Source organism: Oncorhynchus nerka, linkage group LG27 (assembly GCF_034236695.1).
Source record: "Oncorhynchus nerka isolate Pitt River linkage group LG27, Oner_Uvic_2.0, whole genome shotgun sequence".
Lineage (NCBI taxonomy): Eukaryota > Metazoa > Chordata > Actinopteri > Salmoniformes > Salmonidae > Oncorhynchus > Oncorhynchus nerka.
The window spans coordinates 60,948,425-60,969,445 of NC_088422.1; the positions used below are offsets into that span (position 1 = coordinate 60,948,425).

The 21,021-nt window shown below is 43.0% G+C and overlaps 1 protein-coding gene across 1 annotated transcript; it reads right to left on the reverse strand.

The window, feature by feature from the left end:
* Positions 1-24: 24 nt before the first annotated feature.
* Positions 25-20,467, reverse strand: LOC115112104 (Y+L amino acid transporter 2-like). The gene is made up of 10 exons (XM_029638904.2): positions 20,393-20,467; positions 7,034-7,609; positions 6,338-6,463; positions 6,079-6,223; positions 5,534-5,657; positions 5,007-5,110; positions 2,834-2,930; positions 2,406-2,555; positions 2,047-2,230; positions 25-1,860 (listed from the first exon to the last, which is right to left on the reverse strand). Exons 2-10 carry the CDS (start codon positions 7,533-7,535, stop codon positions 1,793-1,795), a joined length of 1,500 nt encoding a protein of 499 aa, XP_029494764.1. The 5' UTR covers positions 7,536-7,609; positions 20,393-20,467; the 3' UTR covers positions 25-1,792.
* Between the last annotated feature and the right edge of the window lie 554 nt (positions 20,468-21,021).

The window sequence follows — 21,021 nt, forward strand, 5'->3', positions numbered from 1 at the left end:
TAATGAATGAAATTATACTGCAAAACTGGTTAAGAAGTTTTATTAATAAAACCAATCTTCCATGGAATTAGTATTCAGCAGGCAAACTGAGAGCCAACTCATTCCTCATATTGAACTTGTTCATGGGTAACAGCGTCTTTCATATTCACTGAATAACTATAAATATTGGCCCAGGAGATCCTTTGCATGGTTAACTTACAGGTACAATAAAGTTAACGTTCTGTTTAATTCACTGCTGCTGCCCCAATAGGACCATCAAGTGATCCCAACTGTTGGTAAAGATGACATGGCCTCAGTCACCAAGGTCTTTGGAGGGTTACATTTGCCATTGCTGAGATGACAGTTGGCTATTGCACATTTTCAAAAGTAGTACAGAAGGTCTTTGTGGGTGGGATTCGGGTTTATGGATAAATAGTTTGCATACTACATTAACCTTACTAAGGTCAGTCAGCAGTTCACAGACAAATGAGCATCTCATAACTGAAGTAACACCAGAAAGGAGGGCTGGGAAAAAAAAAACACTGAACAACCATGTAGCAGCAGACTGAGTCATTTGTTCCCCTTTTCCAATAAACCATCATCCATAGCTCCAAGAGAACAAGACCGTAGCATCACCTTTAAGAAATACATTTTAATATTTATGAAAACCGGTCTGTTTGCATGTCCCTTCCGGATATGCAGACATACACAGTGTACAAAACATTAGGAACGACTTCCTAATATTGAGTTTTTGCCCTCAGAACAGCCTCGATTTGTCTGGCTTGAACTCTACAAGGTGTCGAAAGCATTCCACAGGGATGCTGGCCCATGTTGACTCCAATGCTTCCCACAGTTGTCTCAAGCTGGATGGATGGCCTTTTGGTGTTGGACCATTCTTGATTGTGATGATTCTTGAGTGTGAAAAACCCAGTAGAGTTGCAGTTGACACTCAAACCGGTGCGCCTGACAGCTACTACCATACCCCATTTAAATATTTTGGTCTTGTCAGTTCTCCCTCAATGGCACACATGCACAACCCATGTCTCAAGAATAAAATTAAAAAATCCTTATTTAACCTTTCTCATAACCATCATCTACACTGATTGAAGTGGATTTAACAGGTGACATCAATAAGAGATCATAGATTTCACCTGGACAGTCTCATGGAAAGAGCAGGTATTCCTAATGTTTTGTGCACTCAGTGTATATGTATTTGACAGGCACAGCATATTAAAAAGTGCATACCTATACCCTCTGACATCAAAACAACCTCTATAGGTCATTCCATCACGAGATAAGAGATGTACTGCCATCTTACATAGATCTCCAGCCTCTGAGAAGGGAGAGAACAACTCCATATGCTCTGATGTGGATCTCACCCCATAGACCAGGCAAGGGACAATGATATGTCAGGAGATGGGGAGAAGTGAAACTATGAGTAGTATAATGACATAAGGAGGAGGGGATGTCCTAGAGTACTGGCCAGATGACCATGGCTTTTCTTGGGATCTGTCCTTGTCCAATGCTTAACTTCACATGAACCATCAGGCATCAGATTGGCAACAGTGGAAAGCAACTGGAGTCCCACACTGTCACCTCTCTATACCTGTCTGTGTGTGTATAGTGTCCCAACTTGTAAACTACAGACTAACATAGTAGTGATACATTCTGGTAAAATTATTAAATATTCCCTTGTCTTTGCAAAAAAAAAAATAGGTGCATTTCTATGAGTTGGTCCCATGTGTCTGTTTGTGAATTGCAGAGGGTGGTGGGTAATATGGTGAGAACTTTGTGTCATGGTTGGGAGTGAGGTTTACCCACTGATGTCCATCTCAGTGAGCACACAGATACAGGTGAGCTGGGTAAAGCGTGTGAAAGAACCTAGCACAAGTGAAAGAAAGAGGGTTAGCGCAATCATTAAATTACTAAAAAATGAAAATACTGTTTCCACATCTTTCAATGGGAAACATTTTCAACTATCATACAAGACAGGAATATATTTTTAAAAATCAGTCCTCATTTGGAAACAGGCTGAGGAAAGGGTCTTATTGAGAGAGGGTAACTCACGTAGTAACTTGGTAATGTAGGGCGGGCGTTTGGACTCGGGCAGGTGGATGCCCAGGAAGTAGACCGGCACTCCGGAGAGGGTAATGGCGATGCCAATGAGAGAGTTGACGGTGTCACTGTACAGTGGCACTGCCACGAGGAACACAGTGCAACAACAGAAGATGATGGGGTACAACAGGGTCAACTGCACACAGGAACACATAGGGGAGACAAGCACAGTCATGGAAGAAGGAAGGAGAAAATAACATTAATTGTTGCCTTACATGTAACTACGTGTCTTCCAAGAGATTTGATCTTTAGTCTATTAATTGATAAAGTATGAACATATTAGTTCACAAGTGAGACAGTCAAGTTCTCACCTTGAGTGGTCTGGGTCTGTCTGGTTCCTTCCAGCGCAGGTAGATCTGCCCGGCGATAGACAGACCCATAAAGAACCAGTAGCTGAAGCTGTAGTAGTTGATCAGCTGGAAGGTATCCTCTACAGTCAGGTAAACCAAGGCCATGGCACACTGTGGATACACAACAACAACAACAAAAAAAGACACTGGTCAACAGAGGCAGGACGTATGACTCACCAGCAGGGAGAGACATGGCTCATCAGCATCATCCACACCAGATAGTTAGGAAGCTGCACTGGGCATGTCCATCCACCAGGTGTCAGCACTGACAGCAGCTTTGAGTTGATGTGGACAGTGGAGATGTTTCTACTTTGTTTGTTTAGCATTACAGTTGATGAAATAGTTCTAAAGTGTGCGATGTAAGTGATGTAAGGAAAGGGGGTGCTTACATTGAAGAGCAGAGCAGGGACAGGAGTATACCTCTCCGCATGAATCATTGATAAGGCGTCCGGGAGGTGACCTTCACGAGCACCCACGAAGAACAGCCTGCCAACGGCGGAGGTATCACTTAGTGCTGAGCGATTAGTGTTTTTTTTTTGGCCGGTTCAGTTTCGTGTAGATTTTTAAAAAGATAGATTTTTTTTTTACATTAAATGCACTATGCATTATGTGGGTTGAACAACACAGAATAAAACAATTAATACAAGTCCCATGATGGTAGTGAATGCCCATTACTGCTTATCAATTATTAAAATCAGTTATCCACATTATTTTACTTAATAAAATATTTCATTTGTTTTATTTGATTCCAAGTCATCTCAATTGAGCTGCTGCCTATGCAGTCTGACAAAATCACAAGTTTAATAGTTCTTCTAAGTAAATAAGGGTTTACTTTTATGACTGCTAAATACCAACTATCAATCACTTTTGATAATGTATTTTCAGGTAGAGATACCTCGAAGCAACTGCTCTCTACCCCTTTCAATCGCGCCTCTTCTGTCTCTTCTCTCCCTCTCCGTGGTCATTGTACTTAATTATCACGTTTTCTGCGCCAAACTATGCAGAACATTGGCCTACTGGTAACTACAACTCACTGCTACGTCACACAGTCCAGGCATGATCTGAAATTATGACTAGTGAGACTGCAGCCAAAGTGTGCATTGAGCTCACAGGAAGAAAAAAAAAAAGGGGGGAAAAAACAAACAAAATGAAATTCAAATAATTGAACAGATGTCGGTCAATTAGTTATTTTTCAAACAACTGACATTTCGGTTAATCACTCAGCACTAGCAGCCACTAGAGCATCTGGACAACATAATGGTAAATCTGTAGCACACAGCATACTCTGTGGAATTGGCTATTTCAGCCACACCCATTGCTCACAGATGTATAAAATCGAGCACACAGCGATGCAATCTCCATAGACAAACATTGGCAGTAGAATGGCCTTACTGAAGAGCTCAGTGACTTTCAACATGCACCGTCATAAGATGCCATCTTTCCAACAAGTCAGTAGGTCAACTTTCTACCCTGCTAGAGCTGCCCCAGTCAACTGTAAGTGGTGTTATTGTGAAGTGAAAATGTCTAGGAGCAGCAACAGCTCAGCAGTCTGTCCTCAGTTGCAACACTTATTACTGAGTTCCAAACTGCTTCTGGAAGCAACATCAGCAAAATAACTGTTAGTCGGGAGCTTCATGAAATGGGTTTCCATGGCCGAGCAGCCACACACAAGCCTAAGATCACCATACTCAATTCCAAGCGTCGGCTGGAATGGTGTAAACCTCGGCGCCATTGGACTCTGGAGCAGTGGAAACGCGTTCTCTGGGGTGATGAATCACGCTTCACCAACTGGCAGTCCAACAGACAAATCTGGGCTTTGCAGATGCCAGGAGAACACTACCTGCCCAAATGCGTAGTGCCAGCTTTAACATTTGGTGAAGGAAGAATAATGGTATGGGGCTGTTTTTCATGGTTCAGGTTAGGCCCCTTAGTTCCAGTGAAGGGAAATCTTTACACTACAGCATACAATGACATTCTAGACGATTCTGTGCTTCCAACATTGTGGCAACAGTTTCAAGAAGGCCCTTTCCTGTTTAAACATGACAATGCCCCCATGCACAAAGCGAGGTCCATACAGAAATGGTTTCTCGAGATCGGTGTGGAAGAACTTGACTGACCTGCACAGAGCCCTGACTTCAACGAACACCTTTGAGATAAATTGAAACGCTGACTACGAGCCAGGCCTGACATCAGTGCCCAACCTCACTAATGTTCTTGAGGCTGAATGGCTGTAAGTCCCCGCAGCAATGGTCAAACATCTAGTGGAAAGCCTTCCCAGAAGAGTGGAGGCTGTTATGGCAGGAAATGGGGGACCGACTCCATATTAATGCCCGTGATTTTGGAACGAGACGTTCGACGAGCAGGTGTCCACATACTTTTCGTGTACCTCCATAGCCATTACCAGAAAACAACTCCAGCTGGTGTTTATTATAGAAGGTCACTGTAAAAACCATCAGAGTACAACATAACCAGACGGAACATGAAATCGAGGCCTTAGACTGAACAGCAAGACCATAAAGCTTAGGGCATTGTATGGGAGAGCGAGCGTGTCACAGGATTTACCTGGATGCGGCGATAACAGATGAGTTTAGCCCTCCGTAACAGGACAGAGCCACAGCGATGGGGATGGTCCAGCTCATCACTCCCAGAGTGTGGTCCGCAAACGTCTACAGAGGAGAAGATAAAACATATTTCACACAGGATATTTTAAAAAACGCACACTTTTCCGGGGGGTGTCACTTTTACACATGGCTAAAGAAAGATCCATATCTAAAACGGGAGTCTGTCGGACTCCAATTAAACATCCTGACTGTCAACGGGCCAGGCGGCCCAGCCCTGAGGGTGAGCAGGTGCTTATAGAAACAAAGACAAACAGGCCTAAGAACAGAACATCAACTCAATGTATACATAAAACATTTTCAAAAAACAAGCAAGTGCATTAATTGCATGGTAATTACTTAAACGTGTGGCACATTCCCAGAAATCAGAGCAGTAAGTAATCTGCCCTTCAACAGAGACCCATTGGCCCAATAAACTAAATAAAACCCATTCCATGACATAAAAGTGAGCGCTCTCAATTCTGAACTCACCACAGCCACAGCGTCACTGGCGAGGATGGCACTCATGTCCAGCACGGCGTAGTAAGCCACGTTAGTCATGATATATATGATCATGACGAATGGCATGGAGATGGCAATGGACAGGGGCAGGTTCCTATGGGAACAGGGTCAAGAGGTCAAACATGATCATTCACACAGTATACGTCTCTCTTTGCTTTGGCATATACTCTAGCCGGAGTTAACTTGCTTAAACAAAACAGTGCAACATGGTGGTAAGGTTACATGTCAATGGCGTTAATGTGTGAACGTACATACGGAAGGTTCTACTTTGGAATAACAGCCAGCTGCCAGCAATCACTATGGAACTCCATTATCTACCACTGCATTCACACATCCTTGTTACCAAAGCTTCCTCCAATTAGTAACAGAACCCAGTTACCGTTCTAGCATGGGAGCGGAGCAGTTTGTGCTTCAGCCGACCCCTCTGTTGGAGTCGTTGTCGGTCAGTCTAGTTAATGACGGACTATAGAGGCGGAAATCAAGCGGTATGTTTGGTACGTGTTGTCAGGACGTACCTCTCTGGGTCCTTGATCTCCTCGGTAACAAAGTTGAGTGTGTCCCAGCCCGAGTAGGAGAACAGGGCAGAGTACAGGGCCAAGGCAATGTCTCCTGGGTCTGTGGAAGAGCCCTGGAATGACGCCTCAAAGTTCACGGTGTATCCTGAGAGGAGGCAGACAATAATTACTATACAACCTCTCATGCAATGGGATAAAAACCGGATACGAAAATGAATCAACCGTAATGTGTTGGCAGCAGTGTTACAGTGTCACTGACCTTGGTATAGTTTCACTACGCCTGTGATGATGAGGACGACGAGGGCAAGAACTTTGGCGTAAGTGAAGACATCCTGCACCCTGGTGCCCCACTTCATGTCGGCCGAGTTGATGAATGTCAGCAAACCTAGGGCCAACCAAAGACAGGAGTGTTCACACAACATCAGAAGACTAGTACTTAGCAGAGGACTGTTATAGATCAAAGACCAAATATTTTTACTGTGCTGTGAGAGTCTTTCAAATCACAGAGCACTCATTCAATTAGTTACATGTTACAATTCACAGGTCACATGAAGAGAGGACTCGAAGCTTCTTAACTCAAGAGTAGTTCTGCCCTGCCCTGTTCTGTTGGGCTGCTGTCTGTACAGATGCACAGCGCAGTGAGTGCACACGCATGCATGAAAACAGTTAGTGTATCAGTGAATCAGTTAATGTACCCTGTAAAGCAGGAACAGTATGTACTAATTCTGCCTGTTGAAGTCACGTAGCGTTACTGAAATTGGGTATGAGGTAGGAAGGTACTGGAAAACCTGAAGAGCAAGTCATACTAAGAGCAATTTGAGAGCGTTCTAAGTTACTCAACTGCTAATGTCCTATTTGCATTTTCAGAGTGTCCTTTGATGCTGCGTTTGCCATTCGTGAGAGAAGGATAAAGTGAAGCAGAGAGTGCCTAAGCGCGTCATAAGGGTTTACTCACATATGCAGGCGGCTGCGATGAGGCGCGAAGCTGAGTAGGGTGGCTCACACGTGGGGAAGAGCGGCTGCACCAGGTAGTTAGCGAACGTTATGGCGATGACCGCCTGATTGGTGGGCTCAATGATGAGCAGTGATGTCCACAGGCGAATAAAGGCAATGAATGGACCAAAGGATTCCAGGATATAGGCATAGCTGGCCCCGGACTTGGTGATGGTGGTGCCCAGCTCTGCGTAACACAGAGCGCCGACCACTGAGAATATTCCACCGACGGCCCAGATGACCAGCGACAGGCCGTAGGAGGCGCTGTAGATGAGCACGCCCTTGGGAGACACGAAGATGCCCGAGCCAATCATGTTGCCTATGATGAGGCTGACTCCGTTGAGCAGGGAGATCTCCTTCTTCATCTGCATGCTTTCTTTAGCCTGCTCGGGGGCCACGGCGTCGGTGTCGTCGGGGGGCGAGGAGCTCTCGTTCAGCTTCCTGGACTTGTCCCGGTTCTCCATGCTGGGACTGTCTGGGGGCCTGGCTGGCTGGCTACTTCTGGGAAGAGGGTCCCCTCTGATTGGGTGCCACCTGCCTTAAGAGACAAGAAAGGGGAAGACAGAGAATGAGATTTGAAAGAGAGAGAGAGAGAGAAGCTAATGCCTCTGAAGCAGGCAGAGAGCGTGGAGTGGTCTAATCCAAATGTATTCCATCTACTCTCTAGACCCACTCCCTGGTGTAGCAAACACACCCACAGCTCTGTGGGCCAATGCGCTCATCATCTCACACCTATGTCTAAATTGTATTACTTTTTTTTTTTTAAAGAAATTATTTTGACAATAACCCAATTGCATCGTCTATGGCAATGTTTGACAGCCATCGTCGATGTTGACGACATTGCGATGTCACAAAACAACAGGTTTAGTCTATTTGAATTTGTGCATTTTATATAAAAGTCAACAGATACATTATTTAGCCTATTACAATCTTTAACACTTGAATGAACATTGATTTAGGCAAAAAAAAAGAGGCCTATTTTGCCTGTCAAACTGTAAAAATCCTTTCATATAGGCCTACAAATTAGAGAATAAATAAAGTAGCCTAAACACAATAAGTACAAAAATAACCTAAATTAGTGCAAAGAAACAGTGCAAATAAATCATTCAAGGTTTGACAGAATATTCCAGCCTATCCTATAGGCTGTCTTTCGATTAAGATTCATCTGGATTTGAATGAAAAAAATTAAATTTAAAAAAGTGCAATGAGTTTTTTTTTTTTACCATGTCTTAGGCCCCATAAAAGGTTTCTGGCGAGGAACACCAGCATGTCCACCCAGTGGCGAACTCAGCAGGATGACGGACTTGTAAATACTTAGCCCAGAGTATTTTTTTTATACAGGAGTAATAGAAGGTCTAGTTTACTAATTTTGTGGGGGGACCCTCACACCCCTACTTCCCACAGCTATGCTGATTTGAGTATTTTTATGGACAATAGTACATGGACATGGTCCAACCAATTTGAAAATAAATGCAGCCTAGACTAGATTTGATTTAAATAACTAGGTTTAACACCGTTTAGGCCTAGAAATGTGTCCTTTACATATTTTGGTTCTTCCTGCCGGTCCATTGACACCTCCGTGTGCACCCCCTAGAGAGAGAGAAAAAAAAGATACGATTGAATCTCCAACAATATTTGGACAGGAGGATGGGACGATGTGTCACTCCAGACATCTGCCAACCCTAAAGTGATGCGTTTTTGTTGTCCAATCTACATGGGTAGTAGGTGAGTCAGAAAGATAATGTCAGGGCTCTCCACAAGATCAAAAAAAAAAAAAAAAAGAAAAAGTTCCTTTTTCAGGACACTGTCTGTCAAAGATAATTCATAAAAATCCAAATAACTTCACAGATCTTCATTGTAAAAGGGTTTAAACACTGTTTCCCATGCTTGTTCAATGAACCATAAACAATTAATGAACATGCACCTGTGGAACAGTCGTTAAGACACTAACAGTTTACAGACGGTAGACAATGAAGGTCACAGTTATGAAAACTTAGGACACTAAAGAGGCCTTCTACTGACTCTGAAAAACACCAAAAGAAAGATGCCCAGGGTCCCTGCTCATCTGCGTGAATGTGCCTTAGGCATGCTGCAATGAGGCATGAGGACTGTAGCTGTGGCCAGGGCAATAAATTGCAATGTCCGTACTGTGAGACGCCTAAGACAGCGCTACAGGGAGGCAGTGGCAGACCACGTGTAACAACACCTGCCAGGATCGGTACAGCCGAACATCACACCTGCGGCTCAGCTACAGGATGGCACACCAGGAACGCACAATCCCTCCAGCAGTGCTCAGACTGTCCGCAATAGGCTGAGAGAGGCTGGACTGAGGGCTTGTAGGCATGTTGTAAGGCAGGTCCTCACCAGACATCACTGGCAACAACGTCACCTATGGGCACAAACCCACCGTTGACTGGCAAAAAGTGCTCTTCACTGACGAGTCACGGTTTTGTCTCACCAGGGGTGATGGTCGGATTCATGTTTATCATACACCGAAGCCTGTACTCTGGAGAGGGATCGATTTGGAGGTGGAGGGTCCGTCATGGTCTGGGGCAGTGTGTCACAGCATCATCGGACTGAGCTTGTTGTCATTGCAGGCAATCAACGCTGTGTGTTACAAGGAAGACATCCTCCTCCCTCATGTGGTACCCTTCCTGCAGGCTCATCCTGACATGACCCTCCAGCATGACAATGCCACCAGCCATACTGCTCGTTCTGTACGTGATTTCCTGCAAGACAGGAATGTCAGTGTTCTGCCATGGCCAGTGAAGAGCCCAGATCTCAATCCCATTGAGCACGTCAGGATTGGAGGGTGAGGGCTAGGGCTATTCCCCCAAGAAATGTCCAGGAACTTGCAGGTGCCTTGGTGGAAGAGTGGGGTAACACCTCACAGCAAGAACTGGCAAATCTGGTGCAGTCCATGAGGATGAGAGTACTGCACTGCAGTACTTAATGCAGCTGGTGGCCACACCAGATACTGACTGTTACTTTTGATTAATGTGTCCCTTTGTTCAGGGACACATTATTCCATTTCTGTTAGTCACATGTCTGTAGAACTGGTTCAGTTTATGTCTCAGTTGGTGAATCTTGTTATGTTCGTACAAATATTTACACATGTTAAGTTTGCTGAAAATAAACGCAGTTGACAGTGAGAGGACGTTTCTTTCTTTGCTGTTTATATACATTTTTTTGCTGTTTATATACATTTTACGGACACAAGGTATTTCATAATCGTTATTTTTTAATCCCATCCTTTAATCCCATCAACCCCTTCCATCCATCTCTGAATCTGTAATGTTTGAATTTCCCACTTTAATTACATAACAATTAAAAACATTATTGCGGCCAGCCTGCATTCTAAATAGCAGCATTGCGATACCGTAGGCCTGTAACTACGTGAAACATAAACGTTAGGCTTAACATTAGAAAATGACGACCAATTAAATTAAATAAACATGTACCCATTAAAGCAAAGCTATAGGCTACTTCAAGCCCTAGCACCACAAACTGATAGGCAGCAGCGTAGACGTCACAATTTCAGATCCATGGTGAGCGATCGGTAGTCTATACTTTGAGTGGCTGACGCAAACTCTAACCTGAGAAACTGCGCTATGCCAGTGGGCCCACTCATGGGCTGCATTCCGAAACACTTAAAAAAGACACACCCTATTCCCTTAGGCCTCAAATTGAATTATAGGGCGTTTCATGCCCTCGAAGTGAACATAATTGTACACTTGTAAACTCCGTTAAAAAACGAGGGCTGAGGGACTTACGTTAAAAACCGATGACAAATACGGCCGCGGGAATTCCCCCAAGGGCATAGAACAGTGTGTTTAGTTAGGGCCGAAGGCGGTCTACTTTGAGTTGTTTGAAATGCAGTCATGGTATGTATGATAACATCACATCCTGGCTCTTAATGCCCTCTACAGTGCAGTCAGTGCTGGGGCAGGGCTGTACATTCCATGTGATGAATGTGTGAAATGCGTAAAAATAAATGTGCCTTAACTGATTGGTTCAATGAGGACAAATATCTCTGATATAACTGCACTCTGTCAATAACTAGGCATGACTTATTCTATGATTATACCATCTGCTTGTCAAGAGATTGACAATATGCTTGGCCTATCATGAGGGTGTCTGTGTGAGTTAGAAGTAACATTAGCGGAAATGGCTAACTTTGGGTGTAGGCAGTTATAATGAGTTGCGGGAGACGCATACAGAACTTAGTGTCGAGAACAAACACTCTTTTGTTAGATAACAGGAGCCAGGTGTGTGATAACGGTATCGAGAGTATGAGCGCATAGATATTCTACACAGCTACAATGCCTGACCGCCGAAGCGCCTAGGGGGCTGGGACCAGCTCGTGCGCCAACAATCAACGATAGGCTGAGTGAGTTTAAACCACGCCCAGTCTCTACTCTGACAGGACGGCTCGGAAGCAGGAACTACTTCTGTCAGAGTATTTTATAATAACTTTGTCAGGAACAAGTTAGTTCTCTGTTCTAACCTGCGTGGTGTTACAGCGGACCCGTATATACGAAAATTGCATTTACCACTTATTGCTTAGCTAATAAAAAAGTACATAGTTTACAATCGGTGACTCAGTGTCATATTTATCCTGATACCAGATTCGATTGACGCAACCCTGAACAGTAACCAAAAGGTTGCAAGTTAAAATCCCCGAGCTGACAAGGAACAAATATGTTGTTCTGCCCCTCAACAGGCAGTTAACCCACTGTTCCACTGTGCCGTCATTGAAAATAAGAATTTGTTAACGGACTTGCCTAGTTAAATAAAAAAGGTTTTAAAAAATGTATTTTTAAATTAAGCATAATTACTTTTTACCATATCATTTTGATGAAGACAGGTGAGAGGTAAACAGACTTCTTTGAGTGAAATTAAATGTATGAATTGCGGTCTGCAATATTCCCTCTAAACTGCGCGGGCACGCAGCTCCCCTCAGACTGCCACGACAAATAAATATCAGCACGAGATTGGTTAACACAGTCAACATATCGCTCAACTGAGATGATTGTGGACTTCAGGAAACAGCAGAGGGAACACCCCCCTATCCACATCGATGGAACAGTAGTGGAGAGGGTAGTAAGTTAAGTTCCTCGGCGTACACATCACAGACAAACTGAATTGGTCCACCCACACAGACAGCATCGTGAAGAAGGCGCAGCAGCGCCTCTTCAACCTCAGGAGGCTGAAGAAAGTCTGCTTGTCACCAAAAGCACTCAAACTTCTACAGATGCACAATCGAGAGCATCCTGTCGGGCTGTATCACCGCCTGGTACGACAACTGCTCCGCCCACAACCGTAAGGCTCTCCAGAGGGTAGTGAGGTCTGCACAACGCATCACCGGGGGCAAACTACCTGCCCTCCAGGACACCTACACCACCCGATGTCACAGGAAGGCCATAAAGATCATCAAGGACAACAACCACCCGAGCCACTGCCTGTTCACCCCGCTATCATCCAGAAGGCGAGGTCAGTACAGGTGCATCAAAGCTGGGACAGAGAGACTGAAAAACAGCTTCTATCTCAAGGCCATCAGACTGTTAAACAGCCACCACTAACATTGAGTGGCTGCTGTCAACACACTGACTCAACTCCAGCCACTTTAATAATGTGAATTGATGTAAAATATATCACTAGCCACTTTAAACAATGCTACTTAATATAATGTTTACATACCCTACATTATTTATCTCATATGTATACGTATATACTGTACTCTATATCATCTACTGCATCTTTATGTAATACATGTATCACTAGCCACTTTAAACTATGCCACTTTGTTTACATTTGAACTGTGGGAATTGCTCGAGTCAACCAATTAGCCACTTTCAATGTAACATACCGAAACAAAAATGAACTATGCAAGACTTTGTATGCAAATCTAACTGTGCAAAATATTTTCATATAGGTAGAGCGCATCAGAGTAGGAATCTATTGCATTGAAAGGCATGACTCAGTACTCTCACCATAACCAAGCATAGCTGTAGTAGGCCTATATGCAAATAGCCATTTATGGATCTGTGCCGTTCACTTTGAAATACCTGTTTATAGCATGAGCGGCTGAGAATAGATGAACTTGTTTTGAGATTATGTAGCCACCTATGCACATTTGTTCATATGCTTTGCTAGTTCTTGAGTTAATTGCTCAGTTATAGCTCATTTCTAGTCAACAATGGGGTAGTGGTTGCTTCCTTCAAGAGCACAAAAATGTGTGCATTGCTAGCTTTTGTCACGCCTTGGTCAATATGTTTTGTGTTTTCGTTATATATTTTGGTCAGGCCAGGGTGTGACATGGGTTTATGTGTTGTGTTCGTATTGTTTTTTTTTAGCATTGGGATTGTGAATGATTAGGGGTGTGTCTAGTTAGGCTTGGCTGCCTGAGGCGGTTCTCAATCAGAGTCAGGTGATTCTTGTTGTCTCGGATTGGGAACCGTATTTAGGTAGCCTGGGTTTCACTTTGTATCTTGTGGGTGATTGTTCCTGTCTCTGTGTAGTATCACCAGATAGGCTGTAATAAGTTTCACGTTTTGTTGTTTTGTATAGTTATTTTCATGTATCGCTCTTCCTTCATTAAAGACATGAGTAACCACCACGCTGCATTTCGGTCCTCTCTTTCGACAAACGAAGAACGCCGTTACAGCTTTCTTTGAAAAGTTAGTCAGGTAAAGAGCTTTTTTTTATGTCTTAAAAGGGGCAGTGATGTATTGAAATTGGCTACTTAACTTATTCAAGACAAAAGGCTACTAGTTTACTCCAATTAGGAGAGGGGTGGTAGGGTTAGGGGAAAATAATAAAGGAACCATTATTTGTACGATTCTCTGTAATGGGAATAATAATGCAATTTATGGTGGTTTCTTGCATGAAAACAAGAACATTCAGTCACCTACTGTACTTGTCTGAAGGACAAGTGGATAAACAAGCCCTGCATTGTCCTCATGGAGTGTAGGCCTATATTGAACACCACCCATTTGTTGCTACTGTAGACTGAATGACAGAACAGCTATTTCCACGTTAAAGTGTTATGGGATGCTTTTTTTATCCATGGTTTTTGATGGTAGGCCTACATTAGGATCAAATAGCCACAGGAGCCTACTTGGTCACTTAAAACTAACTTAAAGCAGGTACAGCCTCAGTGTTCACACGCGCCAGAATTTGCACTGAATTTTCACAACATTCAAGTTTGCGCTCAGCAGAGCTGAAATTTCCTGTCCTGAAAAAAAAATTGAGGGAACATTGACTGTCATTCCACTAAGATATGCACTATACATGCGGACTGTGAGAGAAAAAGAAGTGTCAATATCCACATCCCACAGGTGGTTATTTGAACCTGGAACAAAACAGGGGTTGTGTTTCTGAACTGCCCTGTCTGGAAGGGGCTCTGCTTTTGTTTCTCCTCATGAAATAATGTACAGATTCTCACACCGATGAGGTGTATACAGTATCAATGACATATCAAACCCTAGTGCTATATAATGGAATGGTTTCATTTTGAGGTATACCAGCATGGATTTTTACAATTCAGTCTATAAGGTTATTTTGATACAGTGCTAAATAAATGAAAAGTTGCACAACTTCACTGCCATTTGTCCTATTTTGGTTGAGTATAAAACAAATCAGAATGGAGAAAAACCATTTAAACCACTTTGAATAAAATTACATCCTAGGGTCATGCAGTACTCTTGAAACATTTAGAACTTTAATTATTCAGAAAAATGAAATACCGTCAAAAGTAAAATATTGTGGACATTACATGACCCAAAGTATGTGGACACCTGCTCGTGTCAAACATCTCATTCCAAAATCATAGGCATCAATATGGAGTTGGTCCCCCCCCCCCCCCCCTTTGCTGCTATAACAGCCTCCACTCTTCTGAGAAGGCTTTCCACTAGATGTTAGAACATTGCTGCGGTGACTTGCACCCATTCAGCCACAAGAGCATAAGTGAAGTCGGGCACTGATGTTGGCCGATAAGGCCTGGCTCGCAGTCGGCATTCTATTTCAATATGTTCAATGGGGTTGGGCTCTGTGCAGGCCAGTCAAGTTCTTCCAAACCATTTCTGTATGGACTTCGCTTTCTGCATGGGGGCATTGTCATGTTGAAACAGGAAAGGGCCTTCTTGAGACTGTTGCCACAAAGTTGGAAGCAAAGAATAGTCTAGAATGTAATTGTATGCTGTAGCGTTAACATTTCCCTTCACTGCAACTAAGGGGCCTAGCCAGAAGCATGAAAAACAGCCCCAGACCATTATTCCTCCTCCAAAAGACTAAATGTTGGCACTATGCAGTCGGGCAGGTAGTGTTCTCCTGGCATCCTCCAAACCAAAATTCATCTGTCAGACTGCCAGATAGTGAAGCGTGATTCATCACTCCAGAGAACGTGTTTCCACTGCTACAGAGTCCAATGGCGGCAAACTTTACATTACTCTAGCTGATGCTTGGCATTGCGCAAGGTGATCTTAGGCTGCTTGTCCATGGAAACCCATTTCATGAAGCTCCTGACAAACAGTTCTTGTGCTGATGTTGGAAGTCGGTAGTGAATGTTGCAACCGAGGACAGACGATTTTTACACGCTACGCACTTCAGCACTCGGTGGTCCCGTTCTCTGAGCTTGTTTGGCTTACCACTACATGGCTGAGCCGTTGTTGCTTCTAGATGCTTCTACTTCACAATAACAGTACTTACAGTTATGGGGGAAGCTCTAGCAGGGCAGAAATTTGACGAACTGACTTGTTGGTAAGGTGGCATCCTATGACGGTGCCACGTTAAATGTCACTGAGCTCTTCAGTAATTCCACTACTGTCAATGTTGGGCTATGGAGATTGCATGGCTGTGTGCTCGATTTTATACAGCTGTCAGCAACAGGTGTGGCTGAAATAGCAGAATCCACTAACTTGAAGGGGTGTCCACAGATACACAAAAGTAATGTATTTTGGCCATATCGCCCAGCACTATGGGATGGTGTATCACTCTGGAAACACCATGCCACAGCAGTACAGCCCAGACACAACGGTGGTCGTCCTGATCACTGATGACGATGAAACGGCCTAAATGGAGGAAGTCAAGATGCCTGGCCGTGTGGTGCCAGAACAACCTCTCCCTCAAAAGTTAGACAAAGGAGACAAAGGAGTTGATCGTGGACGACAGAAAACAGAGGGCAGAGCATGCCCCTAATCACATCGACGGGGCTGTGGTGTAGACGGTCGAAAGCTTCAAGTTCCCTGGTGTCCACATCATTAAGGATCTATCATGGTCCAAACACACCAACACAGTCATGACGTGGGCACAACATCTCTTCCCCCACAGGAGGCTGAAAAGACTTTGCATGGGCCCTTAGATCCTCAGAAAGTTCTACAGCTGCACCATTGAGAGCATCTTGACTGGCTGCATCACCGCTTGGTATGCAAATGCTCGGCATCCGACCGCAAGGTGCTACAGAGGGTAGTGTGTACGCCCCAGTACGTCACTGGGGCCAGGCTCCCTGCCATCCAGGACTTCTATACCAGGCGGTGTAAGATGAAGGCCCTAAAAATGTTTGAAGACTCCAGCCACCCAAGTCACAGTCTGTTCTCTCTGCTACCGCACAGGAAGCGGTACCTGAGTGCCAAGTCTGGGACTAAAAATCTCCTGAACAGCTTCCAACCCAAAGCCATAAGACTGCTGAAGAGGTTAATTGAATGGCTACCCGGGCTCTCTGCTTTTCAGCCCGTACATAGTACTTCAATCAATCACCCCAACTACCCCAGTACAATGACTCGGTACCGGTACTCCTTGTATATAGCCTCGCTATTGTTATTTTATTGTATTACTTTTCTTTTTATCCATTTGTTAATTGTCATACTTTTTAACTGCATTGTTGGGAAAGGGACAGTAAGTAAGCGTTTCACAGTAAAATCTACATTTGTTGTATTTGGCGCATGTGACAAATACAATTTGATTTGACAGTGGCCATGACACTGAATAAGACATTAAGTCCTGTGTTGCTGAGCGGGTATGTGAGTCATGTTCTTATGGCACAGGGCCAGCAGATCCTCTGCGCTTTGAAATGGCTTCTGTACTGTTACTGCTACAGGATCTGATGGCTATTGTTTTGCTCTTGTTTTTGCAAAAAAGGAGTGAGTTAGTGTTGCGAGTCAATGCCTGGATATCAGAGGTTTCATTTATTCACCCTGATATAGGGTTTAGCGATATAGCCAAAATATCAAAGCACAATATTTTTCTTATCTTTGACGGTATTTGATGTTTCTGAATATTAAAAGCACAAAATATGTTTCATGAGTAGTGCATGACAACCAATTAATTCTAAGTGGTTTAATTGGGATTTATCCATTCTGATTGTCCTAGTTTGGTTGAGTATAAAACAAAGTTGACAGTGAACTAGTCCAATTTGTCCAACTTTTAATTTATTTAGCACTGTATCAAAAATACCTTTATAGACAGTATTGCAAAAAAAAAAATGATTGTACCGGTATGCGGATCAATACCACTGTACCTTAAAATACTAATACACACACACACATACACAAAAGTATTTAGTCAGCCACCAATTGTGCAAGTTCTCCCACTTAAAAAGATGAGAGAGGCCTGTAATTTTCATCATAGGTACACTTAAACTATGACAGACAAAATGAGAAAAAAAACGACACATGGCCCATTCATTTTTCCTTTACACGGATCAGTCGTCCTGGTCCCTTTGCAGAAAATCAGCCCCAAAGCATGATGTTTCCACCCCCATGCTTCACAGTAGGTATGGTGTTCTTTGGATGCAACTCAGCATTCTTTGTCCTCCAAACACGACGAGTTGAGTTTTTACCAAAAAGTTATATTTTGGTTTCATCTGACCATATGACATTCTCCCAATCTTCTTCTGGATCATCCAAATGCTCTCTAGCAAACTTCAGACGGGCCTGGACATGTACTGGCTTAAGCATGGGGACATGTCTGGCACTGCAGGATGAGTCCCTGGCGGCGTAGTGTGTTACTGATAGTAGGCTTTGTTACTTTGGTCCCAGCTCTCTGCAGGTCATTCACTAGGTCCCCCCGTGTGGTTCTGGGATTTTTGCTCACCATTCTTGTGATCATTTTGACCCCACAGGGTGAGATCTTGCATGGATCCCCAGATCTAGGGAGATTATCAGTGGTCTTGTATGTCTTCCATTTCCTAATAATTGCTCCCACAGTTGATTTCTTCAAACCAAGCTGCTTACCTATTGTAGATGCAGTCTTCCCAGCCTGGTGCAGGTCTACAATTCTGTTTCTGGTGTCCTTTGACAGCTCTTTGGTCTTGGTCTTGTGGACAGGTGTCTTTTATACTGATAACAACTTCAAACAGGTGCCATTAATACAGGTAACGAGTGGAAGACAGAGGAGCCTCTTAAAGAAGAAGTTACAGGTCTGTGAGAGCCAAAAATCTTGCTTGTTTGTAGGTGACCAAATACTTATTTTCCACCATAATTTGCTAATAAATTCATTAAAAATTCTACAATGTGATTTTCTGGATTTTTTTCTCATTTTGTCTGTCATAGTTGGAGTGTACCTATGATGAAAATGACAGGCCTCTCTCATCTTTTTAAAGTGGGAGAACTTGCACAATTGGTGGCTGACTAAATACTTTTTTGCCCCACTGTATATTGCCCAGCCTTACCACCATACTCACAAGGTCTATACCCAAAGGAAAGTAAGTACTATGGATCTACTATATTATCAGCCTTTCTTTTCAGTAAAAGTATAATTCTGGGCTGAGGCTGACCTTAATCTCTCATGGACAGACTTTCTAAACATAAATGAAGCATCTCACCAATGTTCCCTCAATATTTTCCCTGGCACTGAGCACATTTCCGGTCTGCTAAGCGCAAACTTGAACGTTGTGAAAATTTTGTGCATTTACTGTGAACACTGAACCCGCTTTAAGTTACAGTTTCAACATTGGCCAAGAAGGTTGTTGTGGCTATTTGATCATAATGTAGGCCTACCAGAGTGGCCTTCCATCAACAACAAATGGAGAAAAAGGCATCCCATAACACTAACATGGAAATAGCTGTTCTATCATTCAGTCTACAGTGGCAGCAAATGTGTGGTGTTCAATGTAGGCCCACATTCCATGAGACCTTTAATAATAATTGATTGGATGTAAAATTATGCAGCACATCTAAAATGTTCCTAATTTATTTAGTGGTAATGACCTCCATCTCATCTGATCCATAATGCAATCTATTTTCTGTGACAATTTTAATGTAAATTGATTACATAGGGTTTATTTGAAATATTTTCATAGTTTTGATAGTTCCTTACTCAATTTGTGTATACCCCTTTAAGAGTGTCATGCCAGAAAGAAGAAAATGTAGCTCAGGTAAAATCGGTTTGGGCAACAAATGACAAGGCCATGCTTAGTTTGTTTGTTTGGCAGGCGCTGTGGAATAGCTAGTTAGCCCAGAGCCATATATTAAGAAATAAATTACTCTGGCTAAACCTAAATCAGATATGCCTGTGCTAATGGTTTTCACAGACAAAGTAAAATTATACAAATTAAACAACAGCCTGAGCGCACTGGATACAGATGTAGCCATGTTCCTTTGAACGTATTATCGGACCAGCACTTAGGGCGGTCAAGTCAAAATAACCTGTGCATTCCGCAAAAAATCTGCGGCACACCTGAGAGTTCCTCAAGCCACATCGGTGAACAGCAGCACACCGGTTGGAAACTAACGTACTGTTACTTTACTAAAATTAAACTCAACTGTACGGTACTCCCTCTACTGTAGTGCACTTTACTGAACTCAATGAATTTAACTGGACTGTGCTGTCCAAACTTGTGAAAGGCTTTTCAAGATCCGGAAAATAAGTATTCTATGTGTCTTTTTCAACGTAATTTAGCGTACTGGGTACATTGTTACCCTGGGGATGGTTGTCAGATTGTGACACCCCCATGCCAATTAGATGTTCGTTACCACATGGCTTGATCTACCACATTTTTATCTTGAAATTATTACATAGCCAGCCCTGGATTTTGAGTAAACACTGTGACAACCAACCCCGGTTTCCCCTACAGGGAAATCGTGGATTTTAATTTGTAGCCTTAATGAGATTGTTTTAGAAACAGACCAAAATCAATATCGATATGTTTACTGTAATGTCCAGTAAACCCTATGGAAACGCAAAGGACCAGTTATCTTTTCCATCTTCTTGCCAGGAAATAACAACCCCCTTTGTCCTACATGGCAGATAGGCTGTGAATCAGGCATTTACGCGGACTAGTGAAATTAGTAACAGCTACATTCGTATCGGCTATTTGTCTTACCTTTTTATTGTTTTCTGGTTATCGCGCTAGACGACCTGCCAAGATGTGTGTGTGGTTGCGGCATCCTCACTGAACACACAGCAGACTAAATGATCATAGTCACGTGACGGCGGCAATAAATGATCACGTGAAAGAATACAGTCGCTGTCAAATTCAGTGTACTAGAACACTTGTCTATTTATTTTCTTCAAAAATAAGTTTTAAAATATACATATAATATATATATATATATATATATACACACACAGACTGTGTTCACAGTGTATTTGTTTGATTTACAACTGCACTGGACCAAGAAACAAAAATTAAGAAAAACAAATGACCTATAATGAATTATTCAGATTTCAAATGAAATTCATTTGGTTGGAGGGAAGTGAACTGATTCTCATATACTGTGTAATTTATCTCACCGGTGGTAATTTGCAGGTGCCGTCAGGGTGAAAATAGCCATTCAACCAGTTTTGAAATGAGAAAACACCCACTGGGCACAGATGACAGTCGTATATTCTACATTGGTTCAACGTAATTTCATTGAAATTGTGTGGAAACATCATTGATACAACAAGTGCGTGTGTGCCCAGTGGGCAATATATTTGAGCGCAACAGTAATGGGCAACAATTCTACAAGT